At 33.4% G+C, this 25,697-nt stretch overlaps 2 protein-coding genes and 1 long non-coding RNA gene across 3 annotated transcripts in view; 2 read left to right on the top strand and 1 right to left on the bottom strand.

Moving 5' to 3' along the window:
* Nucleotides 1-25,697, top strand: part of LOC128208544 (uncharacterized) — a 182,132-nt gene that overhangs the window by 128,325 nt on the left and 28,110 nt on the right. The window lies entirely within an intron of this gene.
* Nucleotides 238-25,697, bottom strand: LOC128209877 (neuroglobin-like). Its single transcript, XM_052914136.1, has 3 exons — nt 25,322-25,697; nt 1,834-2,071; nt 238-692 (listed from the first exon to the last, which is right to left on the bottom strand). The coding sequence occupies exons 1-3, from the start codon at nt 25,474-25,476 to the stop codon at nt 522-524; spliced, it is 564 nt and encodes a 187-aa protein (XP_052770096.1). The 5' UTR covers nt 25,477-25,697; the 3' UTR covers nt 238-521.
* On the top strand, nt 10,662-17,835 carry LOC128209879 (uncharacterized). Its single transcript, XR_008257071.1, has 3 exons — nt 10,662-10,677; nt 15,868-15,990; nt 16,397-17,835. It is a non-coding gene; the product is annotated as an uncharacterized LOC128209879 (long non-coding RNA).

Raw genomic sequence — 25,697 nt, 5'->3', positions numbered from 1 at the left:
ATTGTTCCGATCAGATCAGTTTCATCGCGATTCGTTCTTGTGAAAGAATGTTATCACTTCGTTGTCATTTGTGTTATACTGGATGGGTTGTATGTTCAGCTCGTCATGTTTAATACTTATGTGTTCATGAGGTTTATACTTTAATATATAAACTACATGCATATATATTGCTTTCAGTTAGTATATCATCTAAAGTCATATTTTGATTAACCCATTTAAACAACAAAAAAGCGAATACGGCTTTGAGAAAGCCCTTTTGTTCCCTTTTATGAAAAAATGCATGATACTCGTTAACGCTATTATTGTGCATTCATATAATCGTAAACATTTCTATCTTTCAAAGTCAAATTTATGACAAAAGTTGTGCCGCAACTTTGATATGACATGATACAAAGAACCTTTAAATAAGATTTTGTTCTGTAAATAATAACTAATATTATGCACACATCAAGTTCCTTACAATGGCAATGACACACAGGTAAGTAAAACAATAAATGACCAAATTAATTGTATCTTGTTTGTTATCTGCCAATTTCGCTGGTATTGTCGGGATCAATGTCTGGATTTTCCATTCCCAACTTCATATAGACACAGATATAGTCATACACTGTTTTCCACGCTTCTTCAACACTTTTCGTATAATATTCTTCAAGCACTTCTTGGAGACCATAGTTGAGGGAAGGCCATAATTTCTGAAACAAACAGAAAACGTTTTATCACATGTTAAAATTGTCACGATTCGATTAACCATACTCTTGTAAAATCGTCACAATTTTCCTCGATGCACGCTGATCTGTTAGTTAAAACTATTTTTGTTACTATCAGTATGATAATCGACTTTTTACTCCAAAAATATTGGTAAAGTTTTAGATAACTTTTAGGCTACATAACATTGAAGTACTTAAGTTTTAGAAAAATGAAAAATTTGATCGAAGAGAAATCCGAAAGAACAACACCCAAGCTATTGCATTAGCTTCAAAACACGGACGTGTTAAACAAAACTGTAATGTTTTACATTTATCTTAAGTTAAAAAAATAACACATTGTCTTTGTGTATGTTTCAAAAGGTACCTTTGTTTGTAAAATTAATTCGCGGTTTGTAACAAACTAATAACAAGTACATGGGATTTTGTAAATATCGACATTTCACAGACGTCAGTCACAGACTCATTTAAAAGTTGATACTTATGAGTAACGATGTCATGAGAAATGATTATTCACAGTTGCCTATGCATGTTTGGCTTATGGGACATGCTGCTGAGAAACACGACAGGGCTTTAATTATAACGGACAGTTTTTTTTTAAATGGCATCCGATTTTTCAAATCCTGTTTGCAATCGTTTAATCTGCAATATGAGATGATATGCACACGATTGACTGTATCGTGTTAAAATATCTAAAAACAAATTTAAAATGTCTGGTATTTTATTTTAATGAGAACAACCTTTCTGGATATTTTAAGCGTTTGGAATAAACATTTGCACATTATGTTGAAATGAGTATATATGAATGCAGTAAAATAGTCCAACAGATTGCTCTGAAACATTTAGAATTGATCTAATTATTAGCTTAATCAAATAAACTCTAAAGTCTTACGCATAATCCGTTTAAGTATTTGTAAGCCATTTCGAAACGTATTAGGAAGAGATTCAAAACAAAAGTTGAGAAATGTTAGCTTTCCAAAAACTACATTATGACACTTTATTTGTAAAGTACTTATTATTTCTATCGATGGAAATGAACTCCATTTAAGTTGATATCACAATTGCTTTAAATTGTCACACTCAATCTTAAAATGACTTAATTTCTAATATAATATATTACTTAACCAACCTTGACCATGTGCGGTTTGACTTGTCGTTGCACGTGGGTTTGGCCGATAGAGATTAAAACACTATTTAGAAATCTTGAGTCGTCCAAACTTTCCACAGCAGCCCCTAGCCCTTCCATCACGGTGACTGCGTGCCGTTGTAACATATCTTTGTCAATGTTTGTCTCCAGCTTGTTGTCATGGTTCATTTGCACAATCTTTGGAAATATCGTCTTCATTTGCGGTTCCGTTTCAAATAGCCTGAAATTAAGGGGAAAGCATTTGGCATCTTTAGGTTGAGAATATTTTGTTTGTTAAAGTACCATTTTTAATCCACCGAAAGGAAGCTTCTCTGAACACACAAACGCTAGTTGTAATAAATTCAAGAGAAAACTGCTAGTGCAATGAAAATTAGAATATCAGTGAAACGCTGCCTAGGCAACGTCAAAGATATACATAATGCGTTTTGATAATAACTAATGGCATCAATAAATGACAGCAAGGCTCAAGTAAAATGTTCTTTTTTAATTAATGAAAGGCACATGAAGTGTTAAAGGCATAAGCGATTCAAGCACGAATAATTAAAAAACTATTCATCATTAAAATCTAATCCTGATATATAATACTTGATCAGCGACAGTTGCTTTGTTCACAAAATGTATTGTTTTGGATTGCATACATTTATATGAGTTTTCGTAAACTATAGGAATATTCTATTATGTCTTGGTAAGAAGTTTTTCTATGATAAAACAGAGATGATAAAAATTTTGATACATGTTAAAGATACAGTTATCTTACTTACAATTAAATGCTAAATAGTGTATTAATTGATTGTGAATGTAGATAAACGATACTATGATAAAGGATAAGCAACGTGGATAAGCCCTAAAGTGGCTAACATATTTGAAACATGTATATGTATGGGTCACTGCCAATGTTTATTGTAGTGAATTGTTGTATCAGCTACGGCAGGCAGTATCGATATTTGGGTTCTATAATAATACTGAGCTACTTGCAAACAAATGTGATTAGTTTTTTCAGGAAAGGATTTTCTTGTCAAGTCATTCCATCGTTATGTTCCATTCAACACCTTGACTGACGACCCATTTCACAATATTCAGATAGTATCCTTTCTCATTGACATGCTAAGCATAATTCTATCATGATGCTTCATGAACTCTGAAATCCACTTAAGTTGATATTAGATATTACCAATGTTAAGTAAAATTCAACATCATAAATATACGGGTTTTTGATAGAACTTTAAGTACATTTTTGGCTTCCGATTTGTAAGTGTTTGGGCAGATATGAAGATGCCGTGAGCAGTGCTTTATGTTTTGCTTGAACATATGAGGCAATTAATATATATAACCATGCAGCGTTCCAAAAAGTTTGAAGAGTATTGTACTAATTTACATATTGCTATCCAAATGAGTACTCTCACTGATAAATCTTATATACTATTAGGAAATATTTGCATGTCTACACGAGTTAGTTATGTATAAAAGATTGAAAACATGTCTTATAAAGTATACTGAAACATTTTATCAGTGATAAGCGTTAAATCAATTAAAACAGCATCCGGATTAAGTTTGCAAATCCGGAATTTTTGCAAACTTATTTTTTTTATTTTTCACCCAATGTTTTTTATTTTTGTATTTTTAAAATGTGTTAGGTAATACTAATAAGAGATATTTTTTGTTTCCTGAAATTTAATTTAGAAATATGTTTTTTTGGCATTTAAAGTCAACTTTTCCAATGGGAGTCCCATTGGAAAATGGCCTTCCCATTGGAAAAATGGTTTTTCCAATTGGAAAATCAGCCCAACATTTTTTGTTGGAAAATTCTCCCACATTTTCAAAAAAGGAATTAGTGATTAATAACAATCATTATTATTAATGGTTATAATGTTATCTAGAAAAAGTGCGTTTATAGTACTTTTTATCATTTTTTGTAAAAAAAAATCCCGTCGACCATTTTTTCCAATTGGATATTTCCCACAATTCAATATGGGAAAAGTCAGGAAATTGGAAAACTCCAATTGGAACATTGTCCCATTGGAATCTTCCAATTGGTAACATTGGCAATGGGCTTAATCCAATTGGAGGTTCTGGCAATAAATTTTAATGGGAAAATATTTCAACTTTCCTAAATCTCTTAAAAGAACACCTATTTATTTATTAAGGAATATATTTGAAGTTTTGTTTTATTGTTTACCTGTGTCCTGACATTGTATCCATCCAATTTCAAGCTAATACTTCTGTGCTGATATCTTAGCGATAAGATTTAAGCATCTTTTAATGAATTTGAATGCAATAAATCATATAAAAAATTACCTGAAGTATTCTTACTCAACCAGTGACACAAATTCCATTTTTTAAATATCTTTACACTAGTTTCATCTCCTCAGACGCCATTTTTAATCGATTAAGTTGTGGTTACAAACGACTAAGAACTTATTCATTTTTTCAAAGCTATACTCACTTTTACGCTTGAAAATGTTATTTCGGTTGTCAGTACCTTTACACAGAAAATGTACCATTTTCTTGATTTTTAATGAAGATGTAATTAATTGATGGAAATCCATATGAAATGTTTTACCTAAGATAATAGTTTATTTCATACACACTGTTCTGCAGGGGAGCAGGACCTTTCAACCCCAAGAGGCTTTTTAACCCTTCTAAAAAAGAACACTTTTCAGTTTTCAACCCTTAGACTTTTAAACCCTTATTTCAAAGACTTTTCAACCCCTACCTGTTTGGACTTTTTAACTCCTATAACAAAGACTTTTCAACCCCTAGTTGAATTATTTTAATAACCATATTAAAGACTTTTTAACTCCTAAACCAAAGACTTTCCAACCCCTATTATTTGGTTTTGAGCTGGTCCAAGCTAAACACCATTAAAAATGCTGCAAGGCATTTTAGAATGTTAACATGCATCATGTGCCAATGCCTTCCTCAAACAGTAATACTAGTATATGTTTTAGAAAAAAATATCGAACTGTACAAACATGTAAGGCTGGTGAATTTTGCATTACAAAATAAACGCTATTGGTAATTAATGCCATGTTGTCACTTTACTACATACCCGGTAGTAGTATATAAGCCAGTCATCCTACAAGATAGCAGTGAAGCAAAAATACACATATGATGATTACTTGTAAATCATCTTGTATATGTGGAAAAAATGAACTTGTTATCTAGCTGATTGTAAAAACACTTTGTCATTCTTAAAGGGACTCGTACCTCATTGGCACCAAATAATCATTTTCCAGGTAATGTGTCTGAAATAATTAGTTAACTCTTTGATACTGAAATTGCAGAACAAAATACAATGAAAGTATGAAAATAAAGTCTTGTTTTAATCAGGGGTGAACCTACGCTTTTTACGTCATGGACAAATAAATAGCATAACCACTCAGCAAAAAGGACTCATACATAATTTATGGATATTTTGATCATGCATACCTTGGAAGCAACACCTTTTATTTCGTATTTAAAACAAATTTGCTAAAGAACCACATTTTACAAACTACGAGCTATAACTTATACAATAAACTCATACCTGGTTGAGCATTTTTGATGTAGAAATGAGGCACCCAAAATGCCAACAAGTACATATATGCATGCATAAATATTGAAGCAATGGTTAACATCGTCGCTTAAGTATATCCCTCACGCATCAAAATTAATTTTGCAATTGCACTAGTGGCCAGAAGGAGGGGGGGGGGGGGGGGTGACCCCCCCCCCAACCACAACGTACCGATGTCGTCCAAGTTAACTTTTCGTTTCGAGGCAGGGGATACAGGGTAATCCAGAAGAACTGGAAAAAAGGTTGTGAAATTGCGTAAATTTGTTTATTTTTTGTTTAGTGACACTGTTATTCAAAATCAATACATACACATATATAACAAACATCAATTGTGACTGATAAACCTTTAACTACATACTAAATAATGCATTTATTGAAAATATTTATTACTGATAACAAGATTGTAACCGTGTTTTTAATAGCAGAAAGCGCAAAAAATATTAAATGATTGGTAAATGCTATAAGATTTATTGTGGTCTACTATAGTCTCATAAGGTAGAAATACCGTGTTTCATGCTCATTTCTTTCAAATTTAACTCGATATCCTTCATAAGAACCATTGTTTTCGACATTTATTCATTCTTTTAGGAATATTGAAACAACATTATTAATTGTGGTAAACCTTATCTGGCAGTACTTAAGAGTGCATCTTTGACTTTATTACTCGAGTGAATGCACCTTCAAACCGGTTTAACACCAAGATGTCACAGTAATCAATACCATCTGTGTTAAGATGTCGGGAATGTGTTAGACGAATGATTTTGTTTTATGGAGCTTTGAAGAGCGATGAATGGCACTAAAGTGGTGCCAAATGGATATCTCAAACACCCATTGGTAAGTCATTTATTCTTTTCCATTTAATTTTTTGTCTTGATTTTTGAATATATAAACAGTCAATAAGTAGGACATCTCGTAAAGAACGTTCACTTGAAACAGTCCTCTTCTTATCCACACTTCGACAGGGAGTGGGGCTACTCTGCCTAAATAGCCGTCAACGAGTATTTTAAGAAATATCAAAATAATAAAAAATGGTGTCCCAGTGGTTGCACCAGTCAATTGTAACCATGCCCCCCCCCCCCCCATAGTCCACCTAAATGACCGTCAATGGGTCTTTTGACGATTTTAAGACTATGGCAGTTACAGGGATACACATGAAATGTCAAAATAATAAAAAAAGTATCCCTAATCGCTTATTATTGTAGCTCCCCCCCCCCCGCCCCCCAGTCTAAAATTATAGACGTGTAATACATTCTTCCAATCCTTACTGGTTGACGGTACATTTCCTAACAGGGCACAAATCCTGAACACCGGCTAAAACACGCGTTTGTTTACCGTGATCGATTATTCGATGATCTAGATCAATACAGAGGCTTGCCTTGGTCACACTTGCGAAGTTTCATCTTGTTTTGTTAAGCATTTTTCTAAAAAATGCCATTTATTTATTATAGCATACTTTTTAATTATAATTGTATGACCATGTATTTTCGCTTTTCAAGTGTTCGGTATTTGTGCCCTCCATAGCGTATTTTGAAGGGTGATTTACTATCCATAAAATTGAACGATTTTCGACATAATATTGACGAGATCGTGAATCTGTATTTTGACAGCTGTTTTCACATGAACCAAAGATGTTTCATACGAAAGTTTAACTTACTACAACATAAACTCTCCAAGATAATTGTAAAAAACATCAGAAAGTGTTCGGATTTGTGACCTTAGCCAGTAACGTCTAAACGGGCTTGTGCAAAAACCGGGGGTGTTTTGAAAAATATTGAAATTGTATTAAGTGAAGTATTTTATGGTTTAAATTGATCATAAAGGTTTATATTCATACTTTACCATGTAAGTGAAAAGTTATTTTGCATTAAAACACATTATTTACCTTTCCAATAAAACAAAAGTTGACTGACACAGACAACAATTATGCCAAGCGGAACAACTCGACCCAATCGTAATAACTCGGCCACCACTGACAAGCTTCTAGATAGACCTCGTAAATACAATCGTAACAACTCAGCCATGGCCGAAATGTTCCAATTGTTTAAAAATTGTGCCCTGAAGCCTTGCAGGTGCCCTTCATGTATATATCGCTATGTTTTGACAGCAAGAAATGAAAAATAAACGTCAAACTCATAATTATTCATAGGATATGACATTTTTATGTATGGAACTGATATAAAATTACATAATCTGGTAATATTTCTTGTTTTATGATATTTTTGAGATGTTAAATGCTTTAACCCAGAATCCCGATCGGAATAACTACCCACTTTTGATACTAAACAATTTGTATGTGAAGGATTTGCCATATCAAAAAAGATACAAAAATCCGTAAACAATTCTTTGGTCTACTAAGATTTAGCTTGTGAATGTCATTTTACAGCGAAATCAACAAGTTAAAAAAATACTCATGACCTGTTCCTTATCAATATGAAATATCTTTAAACTTTTAGGAACATTATGCAAAAAAAAACAACAGTATGTTTTACCTTCGGTATAAGAAAATAACTATTTTCTAATAAAACTACTGTTGAAAAATGTAAGCTAATGAAATGGAAAATAAAAAGATGCTTCCAAACATGCCATATTTTCTTGAGACCATTCAGGGGGATTAATGTTCAAAAGTCTGAAAATTCAGGGGGATTTTGGTAGTATTCAGGGTTTTTTTTTAGCAGGTCTAATTTGACAAAATTTCAGAGTATTTTAAGACGCAAGTACAAAAAAACAAATTGCCATAATTTTGAAAGACTCCCGAGGGGATTATGTCCAGAATTTAAGGGAATTTGGGTCACATACCAGAGAATTTTCATCATCGCCATGTAGCATTACGGGCATGACACACGTGCCAATTTACCTTGTCTACCCCTTTTTCCAGCACTTCATCTATATTTTAATGAGAAACAGCCATATTGCATAATAAAAGCACTCAATGCAAAATAGAATACTTCACAGAAAAATATGTTTCAGAGACAATTTAATGGGCTTACCTTCCTCTAAAATTGGATACAAAATCTGCTCATTATGATCATAAATGATGACTTTCAGACTAATAGAGAGAATGGAATGATTTATCAATATTTTTCATTTCAATTCCCAAATAGTCAGATTTGTTTGCTTCTGATAAAAAGCAAATGCATAATTTATTGTTTAAGTTCATAAACATATCATCTTTTGGCATTCATCAAAAAATAAAAAAACATCACCACCATAATATTAAAATAAATAAAAGTCATTTCATCCGAATTGTCTACTTGCAGTTTCTCTTCTGGAAGTTCTGTTATTTTCCGATATTTGAGATGAAGGTCATGTCATGTATGTAAACATATTAGTGGGTCATAACAAAGAACAGCATTGTCTATTAGTTATTTTAATCCTTTTCTTTACCAAATAATGTACTGTCACCTTTAAATCATAAATCATTTTGATGACAATGACACATGTTTAAACACTTTAATTTGTTACATCCTCTCTGATTGGATAAAACCTATAGTTTTAACCAATGAAAATCGTCCTTTTATCTGACCAGTCTAATTGACATTTCTTATGCAAATTCTGACAGTTTCAATCAAAACAATGCATGAAATGTGCCCTGCTGACTTATTAAGTGTCACCCAATTGGTGTTGTTAAAACACACCATCAGTTGATAATCCAATTAAGACAAGAAGGGCATTATAACTGCAAACAGGCATATATAATTAAACCCTGTGATAATTTTGCGTAATTAACACACTTTTTTTAATTTCGGGGGATTTTCATCCCCCTCCGGGAGACCGGGGGATGGGTCGAAATTCCGGGGGATTTTTCCCCCTCCGGGGGATATGGCATGTATGTCAGCTTCTGGGTTGCTTTGAAGTTGAACTGCTCACATGAACCCACAAAAGATGTGTAGGTATGTGCTTAACAATAAAGGATAAAACATTAAAATGAAGCATTTCAAGTGGAGGTTTTCATTAGGGTAGTGCTACCTTAAACACACACTTTACAATTATTTTTTTCTCTTTTTTAATCTATTTTCTTTAACCAATGGACTATACAAACAGTAGGGTCAGTCCCAGTATACAGGACAATTATTCAATAAAATGTTTATCCTTTTGATATCATAATTGGTAAAAAAAATATCAAAATGTAAAGAAAAAATAACAGAGACCGGGTTCAAACTGTGGTCGCCAAAATTGCAGTCCAGTGTTGTATCCACTGCTATGAAAGTTTACATTTGTTTATTTGATTTAATATATACCTAGCTTGGTAACATTAAGTGATAACATCGACTAGCCAATCACACATAAAAATTAATTATACTAGGTATACCCACCTAGTAATCTTTTTTAATGGAAAAAAAATGTGAAAAATCAATTAATTGTAAACTATGTGGTACTTCAGTTAGTTAGTTTCAATGCATTGTACACATTGATACCAAATTCATGTCAGTTTTCGACAATTTTCTCTTCTTTCGCTATTTCATCATACGGTGTATAGCCCCTGAATAAAGTTTCACTCTGTTTCATTGAGTATATTTCTTAAAAATCCTTTCTTTGTTCTAATCTGCTAAAAGGTCAAAAAGGTCACAGTCATGTGAGCATCTTTGAGGCCTCTCAGTTATTATAACCAATGCACCAGTCAATTGTAACGGTTACTAACCACGCACACCCCCCGGTCTGGGGGTATACTGGGAATAGTCGGGGAAATGGGCCGTGTTTTTACTTTCTATGTGGCCACGCAGGGCCGGGTGACCGCAGTGGTTTTGTCTTTGAGCCAAATTTAGCTGAGATTGGGCCTTATATAGAGTCTCTGGTGTGCAGGGGCATTTGGCCGGGGTTTTACCATCAGTTCGTTCCCGCAGGGGAGGGGATTAGACCCAGGGTTGGCTGGACCGAAAGTCAAAGTCCCCGCTATTCCCTGGACCTGGGGGCGCCAGGGTTACAATTGACTGGTGCACAACATATAAGATATTTATAAAATAAATAAAAGTACAGTTAATCAATAAATTTTAATGTGGTAAATTAACAAAGAATTAGATAGATGCTTTATGCAAAATCTCACAAAGATGTAAAAAAATACAAAGGAGTTCAGGTTTGCTAGTTTGTAAAAATATTTCATGGAATCATGGTAAATTGTTATATTATATGTGCAATGACAGCCCATATATTTTCTAACTACTTGAACCTTTCTTGTTATAATTCTTATTATTTTTTGTTTTAGTTGATGTGTGATGCTGATAATACAGAGACAGCTAGAGTGACAGAGTTTGATGAATAACTTAAATTAAAAAACAGTGAGTACAATAATCTATTTTAACATGTCTTGTGTGTAAAGTGTGATTCCGAAGCAGTAAATATATATATATATGTATCTTTAAGTTTTGAATCACAAATTTAGATCAAAGATCTATTATCACACAAAACTTAAAGGATATATATGAAAGTTCATGTGAATTGTGCAAGTCATATAATATAAAATTTATATTGATCAAGTCAAGCCATGCCATGTAAAAAAAACTGACATCATATCAAAGATTGTATGAATCATTCTCAGAGCTATTGAAAATATTTAATTGGTTGTAAGCGGACCATGCACGGTAATTTTGAGTAACCCCACCAGCCAATACAATATGGCTAAAAAGGCTTTGATAATATTTTTTATCTAATGTTTATCTTTCCTAAAATATTTATATTTATAAATCTATTTACCAGTATAAATCTGTATTTATTTATTTATTAATGCATTTATTTGCTCACTAATATATACAATACACTTATCGTTGTATATTGTCTAGCTAATACATGTATACAAATATGCATAATATGCATAATTATGGGGGGGGGGGTCATAATTACCTATGGTGTACTGTCTTGTTCTTACGAAGATATGATTTTGACTAAAATCCTTACTGAAAAGGCAGTGCAGACTGGCCTGTTTAAATAATTAATTAAATCTTAATGGGTTTAAATGTATTTTATTTTTAAAGATATTTTAGAGTTTAAAAGGAAGAGAGTCTGTTTTAAAGACTAAATAATTATATAGTCAGGATAGAAAATAATTATTTTTCAAAATCAAGTTCAAATAATTTTCCATTATTTGGCAAATGGAAAAAAGCTAAATATATATTAAGAATGTTTTACTCGATAGAAAGTAGGCCCAGTATCTTTTGCATTGCAACACTAAGAAAGTAAATATTTATTTTTTGTCTTTTACCAATTCCATCAAAGTCTGTGAGTGGCTCATGATGCTTAGGCCTGCCAATTTAATGGTTTTCGAAATCATAAATTGAGACAACTTATAACTTTTGTATAAAATCTTCAAAGCTTTCAATAACTTAACATGTCATCCACCTTATTGTCTCAATTTAAAAATAGTTTTCACTCAACAACTTACTTATTAATCAGGGTAATAATTTGATAATGACTATCACTATCATTCTGTAAGATAATGTACTGGTACATAAATTTAATCCCCAATATATCAGATGAGTGTGATAGTATATGCTCTTAATAGTTGTAGCCCGGAATTATACGTAGGAAACAATAGAGTCATTGGACTGTTACACGAATTTCAATAGCTCGAAATTCGCCTTTTATTTGTACCAGCATGGGAAAACCCTGTTATGTTAATACATATAGCCCGGAAGTAACAAATAAAAGGTGAATTTCGAGCTATTGAAATTCATGTAACAGTCCAATGACTCTATTGTTTCCGAAGTAATGTGTGTATATTACAACGGTTTAATTTTGTTTGTACCGGAGGATTAGGTCGGAAAAACTAGAATAGCTATAATTCCGGGCTACAACTATTCCGGGCTATATGTATTAATATATATATATATATATATATATATATATATATATATATATATATATATATATAAATGCACAAAATCAATGTGGGATTTTCATTAAGTTTTGGTTAAACCATCTTTGTAACAAATTACAGTTACTTCCAAATTACATCTTATTCTACATAATACAAACTGGAGGACAGTTCTTTTTATTTGGTAATGTTAAGAGACTTGAAGACAAAAAAAAATGTTTAAATTCAGAAAACCTTACACAAAGTAGAAACCTTCTATTAATGTCATTATCTTGAAAAAATGAACATGTCTTTTAGCAATTGTATCAATCTGTGAAAATGTAGTTTGCCTTCGACATGTTATACAATTTAAGGATATTTACATGGAAATTAAGTTCAATTCTAAATTGACAGTCATGTATTTCTTCCAAAATTTTCATAGTATAAGGAACATGAATTTTTTATGAATTCATAGTCATGCATATAGCCGCCTTTTCAAAATATGATAGTGATTGTCTCAAATGACCAGTCTTTCTCTGTGGGGGGTGGGGGCTGTCAGTCATAAGGAAACCTTTAAAAGGCATATTCATTCAGCCAATCAGATGTCAGGTTCAGTGAAAGGGGCGATGCCAGGTCAAGTAAAAGGGGTGGAGCTAAAATAAATACTGACATTCAATGAAGATAGATCCCCCTTTGGCCTCACAAATATGTTTCAGTCACACTAGGGGGTGTGACAGGGTCAAGCCTTTATGGAGCCATAGGCAAGCAGACTTTTATTAACCCAACAACAACAACAACAGGTGTAATTCTTACCAACTGAGGAAAAAACTTTAGAGGTTTTATTATTGCTCATTTTTTTATACAAATTAAATATCTAACAATGACAATTATAAAATATGATCATTCAAGCATAATATTTAATTGACACCAAACATGACACATCTTGCAAATGGTCTTGAATAAAATTCCTACACTTTTTATAATGATAATACATGGGACCAATATCAAAACCATTATCCTGTTAAATAGGACAATGGATTTGATATTGGTAATTCGCAGACAATACAATGTAATTAAGTAAAAAAATACACAGTATGCACATGCACACTGGCTTCAAACAAAAATTGTTGCTTAGGCCAAAAAAAAGTATTCATAGTTTCCAGTTAAATATCAAAAAAGGTAGGCATACGGTAACTGTTTTTTTTTTTAGGACCATGTTTCTTTGGCAAACTGACCTATATCAGGGAATTATTAAGGTCTTTACTAAAAAAGCACATATTGATCAAAACACCAAAAACAAAAAAGGATCAGAAGGATAAAAATAGGGTCAGTTGGGCGGAAACAAAGATTTTTGAATCCTTATTTTGTCAATGATGTCATGTCAGTGATCAAAATGATAACACAATTTAAGCCCTGCATTCTGGAATGTGGGGCTAAATTCTTGATTGTGTTATAGTAGGGCCAAAAATAAAATGATTTGGTTAGGGTTACATCCTTTTTAAAAACAGAAAGAGTAAAAAGTATAAAGGATTACATTTTTAAAATACATAATATATATGCGTTTTCACTTTAAAATACATGCATTGTTACAGTCTTGTTTTCAGTAAGTAACTTTTCCTTAAATGCATTCTTTGGAAAGTAATTTAAGGTTTATTATTCAAAATATATGTTAGTCAACTTGTGTATGTATTGATTTCCAACTTTTTTATTTTTTGTTTAAACTTTATGTATTAGAATTTCTTTGTGTAAATACCTGCTTATGTGATAAAAGACTGCTGACTAAAGATTAGATTTCAGAATTTGATATTTCCATTCCAAATTTAATGTTTTACAGCTTAAACTGCTACTAACAGTTTAAGAAAAATGCATAAAACATCAATTTTGGATGGAAGTATGAAAAGCTGCAATCTGATATTTTGTCAGCAGTCTTTTATCGCTGTTTGCAGATATTTACGCAAAAATTCGCTTGTTCGAAGACAAAAATTTAAAAAAAAAGTTGTCAAAACGTTCAATCTGTGAGGTTGCAGCTTTAATATAAGACTAACGTAAATATTAAAAACAAATGAGGCCCCTTTAATATTAACATGTCAATATCAAAAAGAAGATGAAAACTATGAGAAAGTGTTTTTATAATTAAAAATAAATTGCTTAAAGCAAATATCTGAAATTAATAATTGTCATGCAAAGCAGCCTGTAATGAATATGAATATTAGATTTTGGCCTTGAACACCTTTTTAAGAAGAGTGTTTTGAAGTAAGGATTATCATAATGCTGAACTTAATATTGTACTGTAGCTTTGTAGCAAATCCTTATGATTAAAGTCACTGTGTCTTCCTTATGCTGTGATAAAGATCTCCATAGTAACATTTCTAAACCTAATAAATTAAGTGAAAAAGGGTGTTTATTGGGGGTAATAAAACACATCTTGATAATGGCCAATTAGTTTTAATCTTTCAAGTGTTGGTAGGATGGGAGGGGGGTCTTAACTTTTTGAACTGCCAATATTTTCCTGGTTATTTTGTCCACCATGTCAAAATGATCTGGGTTGTTTTGTCAACCCTGTCTAAATGGGTTGGACGTGTTTTGTCCCCTTAGTCAAAAATGACATGGGATGTTTTGTCCTACATTTTTATAAAGGAGTTCAGAATAAATAACACATTAGTTTTCGTGCTTATGTAAAATAAATGCAAATGACTTTCATTATAAGTTTAAAAAATACTCTTAACGCTGCATTCTCACAGATTTACCATTTTTACAACTTTTTTATTTTTGTCTTGGAAAGAGCAAATTTTTGCGTAAATATCTGCAACCCATTGATGTAAGATTGTTGATAAAAAAACAGATCTTAGATTTTCATATTTTCGAAAATGTTAGAGCTTAAAACCTTACTAACGGTTTAAGAAAAATGCATAAAACATCAATTTATGAACTTAAATATAAAAATCCGCGATCTAATTTTTTGTCAGCAGTCTTATTAACTGGTTTCCATGGATTGTAGCAAAAATTGGCTTGTTCCAAGACAAAAATTAAAAAGTTGTCGAAATGTTTAATCTGTGATAGTGCAGCTTTAATTATGGTAGCTTTTCAGTCATTTGCCTATATATGTCTATTTGATTCAGTAAATACTTCATAATATTAAAGCTAGGCTTATTAGGATATGCTTATTTTTCATTGGGTTCTATTTTTAGCACATAACAGCTTCATTACAAGAATATATTAATTATTATTAAAGCTGCATGCACTCTCACAAATTTACCGTTTTTACAACTTTTTTATTTTTTTTGTCTTGGAAAGAGCAAATTTTTGGGTTTAATAGTATCTGCAAACCAATGATAAAAGACTGCTGACATAGATCATATCGCAGATTTGCATATTTTCGTTTGAAAGCCAATGTTTTGTGGGTTAAACTATTACTAACAGTTAAAGAAAAATGCATGATCTAATTTTTTGTCAGCAGTTTTATATCACTGGTTTTCATGGATTCTTGAAAAAAAAAATACTTCCCTGTTGGCCAATTGAGAACAAAATCAAGAGGTTTTGGGTTTTGCTGTTTATATGTTCTGGAATTTTTCAAAAGCATTTATTTATAGGACTTATGAATTTTATGTACAGCATTCTGTATATTGTCAAGTGTCCTTTTTTTAAATTATATACAACATGTATAAATTTAATGTTTCAGGAAATAACCACCATCTCTCTCAGAGGTCATCTTTCTCATTATTGTGGGGAAACCTCAAAGGGCATCAGGAAAACCTTCATCAACCTCTTTGTGCCCAGTGGCTTGTGCAACAGTGTTTCAGAAGTATAAATACCTTTTTAATGTGTGTATATCATTTGTATAATGACTTGTTTTTATATATTAAATATATATATATGATTTATTATATATATATAGATGGTTAATCTTATGACTTCCTGATAGTATTTAAGTTGTGAAATATTAAATAATCTAATCATAAAAAATGCTTGGAAATGACAATAAAAAAAAGATATTTGTTGAATAGGAAGTTTCACCTGTCCTGTTTATATTACAAATCATTTTAAATCAGACAGAAAATTCAATATACTTGTTGTATCTCACTGTTTATTTGTCTTCACATTTTGTATTGTCACATCAAGCCTGTTTGAACATCCTAGAGAAGATAAGTGTATAGAAGTGGATATGATATAATAAATATGCATATAAATGTGCTTGGGATTATTTTCAGATTATCATTAAAATGGGGATAATGGATGACTGGCCACACATATGGGGCTATGGACAAGCTTCAGAGCAGGCTGCCAGGTGGTGGTGTTAGTAGTTTATACTCCGGGTCCTGGCGTGAGCACATTGAAGGGTCCCAGAGTGACAGTTCAACCACCGCACACCTATCCTGGGCAGAACCAGTACTAGGTGCCTTCACCTCTGCAAGGAACTGACAGCTTCTGTACATGCCAGGTGCAGTGGTACAGTGCGAATGGTCGTAGAAAGGATTTCATAACCAATCACAACAGAGGTGACCTGGTCCGCCCGGGAATCGAACCCGGGATGTCCAATTCAGAGTCCAACGCTCTACCGATTGAGCTGACCGGGCGGACATATTAGCTACATTAGATGACAAGCCATCTATGCTGGACATTCTTCACAATAAAATGTGATGTCACAGGAGCTGTCTATCTCAACAGCTCACACTGTCCGTATTTGACTAAAGGAATGAATGAAGTCACTGCAGAAGTTAGATTGAGGAATGTCCATGTCACTACCCATCATTTGGAAGGAGTTGGATAAAAAAAGTGTGGCCTATGTATTGAAACAGGTCCGATTTCCAGTTACGGACAGTCTTGATTTGTCTGATTACATTTTTGACCAACATGATGGTCTAAAAGAACACTTACTGGTAACTGGTAAAATCATGGCCCAGTTGTTCCAAGAGGCAGGCGAGTGGGAAGTTACTAGACTCCATTTCTTTATGGGTTGATCTGAGGTTCCAGTTCAGTTAAAGTACTGATAGAACACCAAGTGTTTGCCATAATACAGCAACATTTGATTTGTAACTATGTATTTGTTTGAATTGTTGAAACAGTACTGTTTACTAAATAATGTGTATGTATATGAAGAATAATATTATAAATAATTTGTAAGAACCTGATATTAAGTAAAATGTCGATAAGTCTAAATATGTATCTGCGAATCATTTTTGTATATCTGTAAAGATTACATTGCCTATATTCCTCAATTTATATTTTTCTTTTAGCCAGTCAATAACTTTTCTTAAGTTCTATCTTCAAAATTGTCGGGACAGGGATTATAGCCCTTAATTAACCCAAATATGTAACATTCAATGCAAAATTTCTAATTGGCTGCATTTAGGCAGTTCAGATGCAGGAACAAACATCACTTGGGTCCTTAATAATAGCTTTCCATCTGACATTGAAGATCCAATAAAAGGAATTTGTCATGTGACTGTTTATTAACTCTCAATTTATTGAAAGTGAAATTACTTACATGATTTGTAAGAACTAAATTATAATGATATCAAATGATTGTTTAAATTAAATAAAATAGATGATTACATACATGAACTATTTTTATTTCTTGTTTGTCAATATGAAGAGTAATGCAATGGCTTTTGAATTTCATAAAAAAGGATGGAAAAATGTATGTTTATTGTTTAAGCAATTAATTAAGTAATAAAAGTTTGTTTTTTTCTTTTTTTTCAAATTATGCTATCTTATAATACAGATCGTTATTTGTTTAATTTTGGTACAAATGAAGTATATAAGGTATGTCTAATGTTACAAATAGCAAAAATTCAAATGCAAATCATGGTGACTTGACTAAATGTGAATGCTAATTGAATCAAAATAGTTAATAAATAATAATGTTCATTTGAAACAATTGAGAGTATAAGTTTGGTTTGTGTATGCCATATATTCCCGGGGGGGGGGGGGAGGGGGGGGAATGAAAAAATGAAAAGTATATTACTATGCGCAGTGCTATAATAATTAATAAGTAAATATTTTTTATATTTTTTTGTGATCACAATTTGTCCGGCGTCCGTCTGTCGTCAGTCCGTCCGTAAACTTTTACTTTAAACGACATCTCCTCATAAACCGCTTAGCCAATTTCTTCCAAACTTTACAGGAATGTTCCTTGGGTGGTCCCCTTTGATAATTGTTCAAAGAATTGAATTCCATGCAGAACTCTGGTTGCCATGGCAACGGAAAGGAAAAACTTTTAAAAATCTTATTTTTCAAAACCACAAGGCCTAGAGCCTTAATATTTGGTATATAGCATCATCTAGTGGTCCTCTACCAAAATTGTTAAAACTATCCCCCTGGGGTCAAAAATGGCCCTGCCCCGGGGGTCACTTGTTTTACATAGACTTATATAGGGAAAATCTTCTTCTCAAAAACCACAAGGCCTAGAACCTTGAAAATTGGTATGTGTCATCATGTAGTGGTCCTCTACAAAATTTGTTCATATTATTCTCCTGGGGTCAAAAATGGCCCCGCCCCAGGGGTCACTAGTTTCATTACATAGTGTTATATAGTAAATCTTTAAAAATCTTCTCCGAAACTGTAAGGCCCAGGGCTTAGATATTTGGTATACAGCATCATCTAGTGGACCTCTACCAGATTTGTTCAAATTATTGCCACAGGGTCAAAATTGACCCCGCCTAGGGGGTCCTTGTTTTTACGTAGTGTTATATAGTAAATCTTTAAAAATATTCTTCTCCAGAACCGTAAGGCCAGGAGATTAGATATTTGGTATACAACATCATCTTGTGGACCTCTATCAAAGTTGTTCAAATTATTGCCACAGGGTCAAAATTGGCCCCGCCCTGAAAGTTATTTGTTTTTATATAGTCTTATATAATAAAACTTTAAAAATCCTCTTCTCCAAAATATAAGACCTAGAGCTTTCATATTTGGTATATAGTGTTACCTAGTGGACCTACACCAAAGGTATTCAAATTATTGTCCCGGGGTCAAATTGGCCTTGCTCATGGGTCATTTGTTTTTACATTGTCTTGTCACTGAACATCTTTTCCTCTGAAAGTAAAGGTCAGAATGACTCCATACTTGATATGTAGCATCCTTACATGGTCCTTTCTCAACTTTGTTCAAATGGTTTTGTTTGGCCCCTTTTAGGGGTCACCAGAGCAAATAACAGAAAAACCTTTAAACAACTTGATCTTATTAACTGCTTGATGGATCTTCAAGTCTGAAGCATCCTAGCATGGGCCTCTGTCAGGTCTTTTCAAATAATTTTGTTTGGCCCCTTTTAAGGGCCACCAGAGCTAAAATTAGTAAAAAAACTTAACATTTTCTTCGCATGAACCCCTTGATAGATCTTCAGCAAATTTGGTTTGAAGTGTCCTTGCATGGACCTCTCTTAAATTTGTTCACATAATTTTGTTTGGCCCGGTTGCCATGGCAACCTAAAGGAAAATGTCAACAATTGGTTATAATCATCTTCTTCTCCTAAACCGCTTTGACAATTTTGATGAAACTTCATAGGAATGATCCTTGGTTGGTGCTTTTTCAAAATTGTTCAAAGAAATTAATTCCATTTAGAACTCTGGTTGACATGGCAACCTAAAGGAAAAGTGTCAACAATTGGTTACAATCATCTTCTCGTAAACCGCTTGGACAATTTTGATGAAACTTCATAGGAATGATTCTTGGTTGGTGCTTTTTCAAAATTGTTAAAAAAAATAATTCCTTGCAGAACTTTGGTTGCCATGGCAACCTGAAGGAAATTATAGGCTGTCGTGTCCGCGCTGTGACTTTCTCTTATATGGACAGATTTTAAAATGAAAATGCCATATGTTTTCAACATACCAAGACAATGTGTCGTGTGCAAGACCCATGTCCCTACCTCTAAGGTGAAAGATACACTAAGTGTTTATTCACAATGGAATGCTGAATATGAGGACATAAAGAGTGTTGGCTGTCATTTAGTATGATTGTTTTTTTTTTTGCTCAGAGGCAATTTAATATAACTTGCAATATGTATTTGACACATACAGGCAAGATAAACTTTTTATACGCCCGAAGGGTCGTATTATGTTATGGCCTCCATCGTCTGTCCGTCTGTCTGTCCGTCCGTTAGCAATTCCGTGTCCGGGCCATAACTTGGTAACTAATAAAGCGATTTTCAAATAACTTTATACAAATCATCACTACATTAAAAGGATGTGTCGCGCGCAATTTCCAGGTCCATACCTTAAAGACTTGAATCACCATGGGGGTGCGTTAGCAATTCCGTGTCCGGGCCACAACTTTGTCACTAATAAAGTCATTTTCAAATAACTTTATACAAAGCATCATTACATTAAAAGGATGTGTCGCGCGCAATTTCCAGGTCCATACCTCAAACACTAGAATCACCATGGGGGGGGGCGTTAGCAATTCTGTGTCCGGCCACATCTTTGTTACTAATAAAGTGATTTTCAAATAACTTTATACAAATCATCACTACATTAAAAGGATGTGTCACATGCAATTTCCAGGTCCATATCTCAAAGTCTAGAATCACCATGGGGGGGACGTTAGCAATTCCATGTCCAGGCCATAACTCAAAGACTAGAATCACAAATGGGGGGCGTTAGCAATTCTGTGTCCTGGCCACATCTTTGTTACTCGTCCGTTAGCAATGGGGGGGACGTTAGCAATTCCATGTCCAGGCCATAAATCAAAGACTAGAATCACCAATGGGGGGCGTTAGCAATTCTGTGTCCTGGCCACATCTTTGTTACTCGTCTGTTAGCAATTCCGTGTCCAAAAGGATGTGTCACGCGCAATTACCAGGTCCATAACTCAAAGACTAGAATCACCATGGGGGGGCGTTAGCAATTCTGTTTCCGGGCCACATCTTTGTTACTCGTCCGTTAGCAATTCCGTGTCCGGGCCATAACTTGGTAACTAATAAAGCGATTTTCAAATAGCTTTATACAAATCATCACTACATTAAAAGGATGTGTCGCGCGTAATTTCCAGGTCCATACCTAAAAGACTAGAATCACCATGGGGGGGCGTTAGCAATTCTGTGTCTGGGCCACATCTTTGTTACTAATAAAGTGATTTTCAAATAACTTTATACAAATCATCACTACATTAAAAGGATGTCACATGCAATTTCCAGGTCCATACCTCAAAGTCTAGAATCACCATGGGGGGGACGTTAGCAATTCCATGTCCAGGCCATAACTCAAAGACTAGAATCACCATGGGGGGGCGTTAGGAATTCTGTGTCCGGGCCACATCTTTGTAACTCGTCCGTTAGCAATTCCGTGTCCGGGCCATAATTTGGTAACTAATAAAGCGATTTTCAAATAACTTTATACAAATCATCACTACATTAAAAGGATGTGTTGCGCGCAATTTCCAGGTCCATACCTCAAAGACTAGAATCACCATGGGGGGGCATAAGCAATTCTGTGTCCGGGCCACATCTTTGTTACTCATCCGTTAGCAATTCCGTGTCCGGGCCATAACTTGTTAACTAATAAAGCGATTTTCAAATAACTTTATACAAATCATCACTACATTAAAAGGACCTCAAGCCGAATCTTCTTCGGGCGTATAATGCTCCGTTTCGCGGTGCTCTTGTTATGTACTTGTTCATAGATCAATGTCACATTGGGGGGCATTTGTCACATACTTTGACAGCTCTTGTTCAATATTCTTTGAGAAACAAGCTATATTAATAACAAAGGTTAAACTCTTTTACTCAGGGCCATCATGGCCCTCTTGTTTTATGTATTATTTATTTATCATATGCATTGACAATTGATTATAATTTCATAATATATTATTTATTCTTTTATTGTATGTATTCTAGATCATTAAATAAATATAAGTAAATATGCATTCAAATTTCTGTATTTAGTCTTAAATAATAAATGTTGATATTGTTAAGACCAAAATCCGCTGGACTTTAGACCAATATTCCCTGGAATTCAGACTAAAATCCACTGCAAAGCCTCTCAAAAGTATGGCATGCATGTATTTGTGTCTGTCTTTTACCTTAAAGGTTGTACCCACCAGGAATACTTTTTGTATCCTCTCAAAATTCAGACTAGGAAACTGACTTGAGGTTGAATATATAAGATTATGTTTTTCATCATCTTCAGACAAATAGAAAATAGCTATCAGCTAAAATCTTATTCAACAATAAATGTTTTAGAATGCTAAATATTAGCAGTACACAGGGTATAAATCTTGTGAAACACATAGCAATAACGCGCTAAATAATGCACGTGAATCTAGGTAACTTGTAGTAGTAGAAGTCAAGTATCATCTTGGTTTATTACAGCAGAACCAGTGATTACGAACTTCGTAATCACAGCCCCAGAAACAAAAGCGTTTTTATTAAATCTCCCAGGTTGCGGAAACATGGCACATCGCAGGTGCGGATCCAGGAATTGATGTTAGAGGGGTAGTAACTTAGGGGCGCAACTTTTGACATGTGCTCCTCCCTCAGAACCGAAAGTATATGGCATAAACTGTTTTACGGGAATTTGGGGTTACTCCCTCATGTATGTAGTCGGAAATGGTGCATTATGAGCTTATTTTATTACCTTTGTTTCTCCGATATTGATGAAAACAGTAAACTTCGATTATTTTAGAGGTGGTGCACGCCGGGCGCTTAAACCGCTAGCGCTTCGACCAAATTCCCTGAGCTACACAGTCGGTCCAAGGCCAATTCCCCGCTATTTTGGCGCGAACACAAAACCACCGACTGTCCCCCCGGACCTGGGGTGGGGGGGATGCTTACCATTGACTGGTGCATTACTTTAGCGACAGCGATAGGTTTTCATATTACTTTTTCCCTGTTTGAATGTAATATCTTAATTGTCTGTTAATTTGTTCACTGATAAAACTTTTGCGGCCTGGCACATTGCATCTCATTAGTCATGGCAGTATTCTTCAAGTTCAGGCTTCTTTTTTTCAAAATTCAAAATGTTTATTTTTTAAACCATTCATTGATTTATCAACACCATATTCACACATTCTCATTTACAAGAGGTTTGATAGTGATAAATCAAATGTGTAACGCATGGCACCATCACTCTGGTGAACGAGAATAATTTCATATAGCACAATGTACATGAAATAATGACAGTATGGCGAGTCGTTCCTTCACTATTTTTACCCATAAATACCATAAATTAAGCCTTTTCATACAATAGATCTCCATCACCTCTCCGACTCCTTTATAATTTGTGTAAATATATGAACATAATCATGTGGTCTTTAACAAAGATAGAAGTGTAAAAAAGTTTATATCTTCGACTTCAAAGAACTTCATTAATGCTAATTCTTGACCAAATTTTAGTTGCCTTTAACCTTGAAAATAATCGGTTAAATGGCAAGATGTTTGTAATCAAGCTTAACGACAGCGTTTTTGTGACATTGATGAAAGATGGATTTTTTTTGTTTGTCTTTTTTTTCAATCGGATAAAAAATTGTACTAGTATCTGATACAGGGTTAATGAAGCAATACGATGGTTAGACGTCATGCTAACCATTGTATAGTATAGCAGCGATGAGGAATATGGATAAGTCGACAGTTGACAGGTAAGGACATTGTAAGAAGTGTCATTTTGCTAATTTTTGCTTTAAATATGGCAATATTTTTCTTTATTCCCATTTCCTACATGTTCCCATTACAAAATCTTACCTGTCCTTCCAATTGGAAATTTCCCATTCTAAAACTGAACTTTATTCTCCAATTGGAATGTTCCCATTAACCAAATATTCCAATTGGAATTTTCCAATGTTCATACTTTCCCACTTTGAATGTGGGAATCCTCCAATTGGAAAGATTCACTCATGGGAAGGATTCGCAAACAAATGCCTTAAATGAATCTATCGGTTCTTCATTTTTAATGAATATATTATTTTTCATGTAGTGAGTGTAAAACATTCTTAATTAAACAGTCAATTTCAATTTTAAAAATTATGTTCCAAATTCTCCCACAATTTTAATAGAGCCAGTTTTCCAATTGGAAAAGCTTGAAAAAGCCATTTTCCAATGGGAAGGCCATTTTCCAATGGGACTCCCATTGGAAAAGTTGACTTTAAATGCCAAAAAAACATATTTCTAAATTAAATTTCAGGAAACAAAAAATATCTCTTATTAGTATTACCTAACACATTTTAAAAATACAAAAATAAAAAACATTGGGTGAAAAATAAAAAAAATAAGTTTGCAAAAATTCCGGATTTGCAAACTTAATCCGGATGCTGTTTTAAGATAATTAACAATTCTTAGCTTGTATCAAAAACATTTCATTGCTAGAAATGTTTGTTTTCTTGATAACTACCTGAACGCTCTTAGATCAACCTTTTAATTCTATTGTTATGAAAGGATGATAGGAAAAGGCAAAAGAAAGAATTTGCAGGGTTTCTTAAGATTAATTTATTAAATGAAGTATTTTACCTTCCTATGGTATGGTGCATACCGAATAATTGAATGGTGCAATATATTGTTTTAATTATTTTGCTAATTTATTTACTTTACCTCTGTCAAAAAATTGTTAAGGTACTCTGTATTATGAAATGAAAGAAATGTCCTCCAACATTTTAATACTTGTTAAAGATCCTAGAGATTTCGGATACGTACTTCGTACAATATTGGCTGAATTCTCAATAAAAAATATAACATTTTGGCATTATGAATTTAATGTAAACTGTTTTTGATATTGATTGTTTTATTCTAAGACCACAAATGGCTGTTAGTTGTGAAGTCATGTAATGAGTCTATAAACGTCTATAAAAATCGTTACGAGATGTCCAAAGCAACCCTTAAGTAAAATGTCAGTTTAACTTAATATAATCATTACAGTATCTTATATTTTTAGTTTCAAATTATACTTTAAAGCACGTTAAACAACCGTTATGAGGTTGAAAATGCCTGAGATATGTTTTGACTAAATGAAAGTAAACAAGGTGGATAAATAACGGCATATTGCTTAAGAGTTATATTGCCAATACTGATAATTAAGTATTTTAAGGATGATGATGCTGATGATGATGATGATGATGCTGATGATGATGAGGATAATGATGATGATGATGACTTACATTATTATCATGAAATAATGACTGAAATATTATGAACAAAACACATTAAAACTCACCGGAGAAACACAATGAGCCCTAATCTCCCAAGGTCATCCTTGAGGAGCTCCCAGGATCCCTGTACAAGTTTAACCTGCTCCGTACTTAGCACCATATGTAGGTGTTTATTCTTACTGGGGTACGGGATCGCACAGTTTGGCAATTTGTTACCCATATCGGACCCAATTCCTCCTGCCCTCTTTATATCTTGTATATATCTCTGATGTACTCAATTCCTAAACGTCTGATATGACATAAATAGTACGAGAAAGGTTAGTTTATTTATGGATCGTAGTTGGTTTTCTGTCAATGATATGTAGTCATATCGAATAAGGAAAGTCTAATGTTGAAATGTAGCACGTAATTCTTAAAACATACGTAGGCAGTCCTTTGTTT

The sequence above is a fragment of the Mya arenaria genome, chromosome 11 (assembly GCF_026914265.1).
Source record: "Mya arenaria isolate MELC-2E11 chromosome 11, ASM2691426v1".
In the NCBI taxonomy this organism is placed as follows: domain Eukaryota; kingdom Metazoa; phylum Mollusca; class Bivalvia; order Myida; family Myidae; genus Mya; species Mya arenaria.
The sequence above is the reverse complement of the archived record's forward strand: the minus strand, read 5'-3'. Positions and strand labels throughout refer to the sequence as shown.

Excerpts from the sequence above, each read along its gene's own strand:
- LOC128209877 (XM_052914136.1), bottom strand. The coding sequence starts at position 25,476 with ATGGGTAACAAATTGCCAAACTGTGCGATCCCGTACCCCAGTAAGAAT. Across the intron at positions 2,072-25,321 it reads GGGCTCATTGTGTTTCTCCG|GCTATTTGAAACGGAACCGC; the intron begins GTGAGTTTTAAT and ends CCTTAATTTCAG. Across the intron at positions 693-1,833 it reads TCAAACCGCACATGGTCAAG|AAATTATGGCCTTCCCTCAA; the intron begins GTTGGTTAAGTA and ends TGTTTGTTTCAG.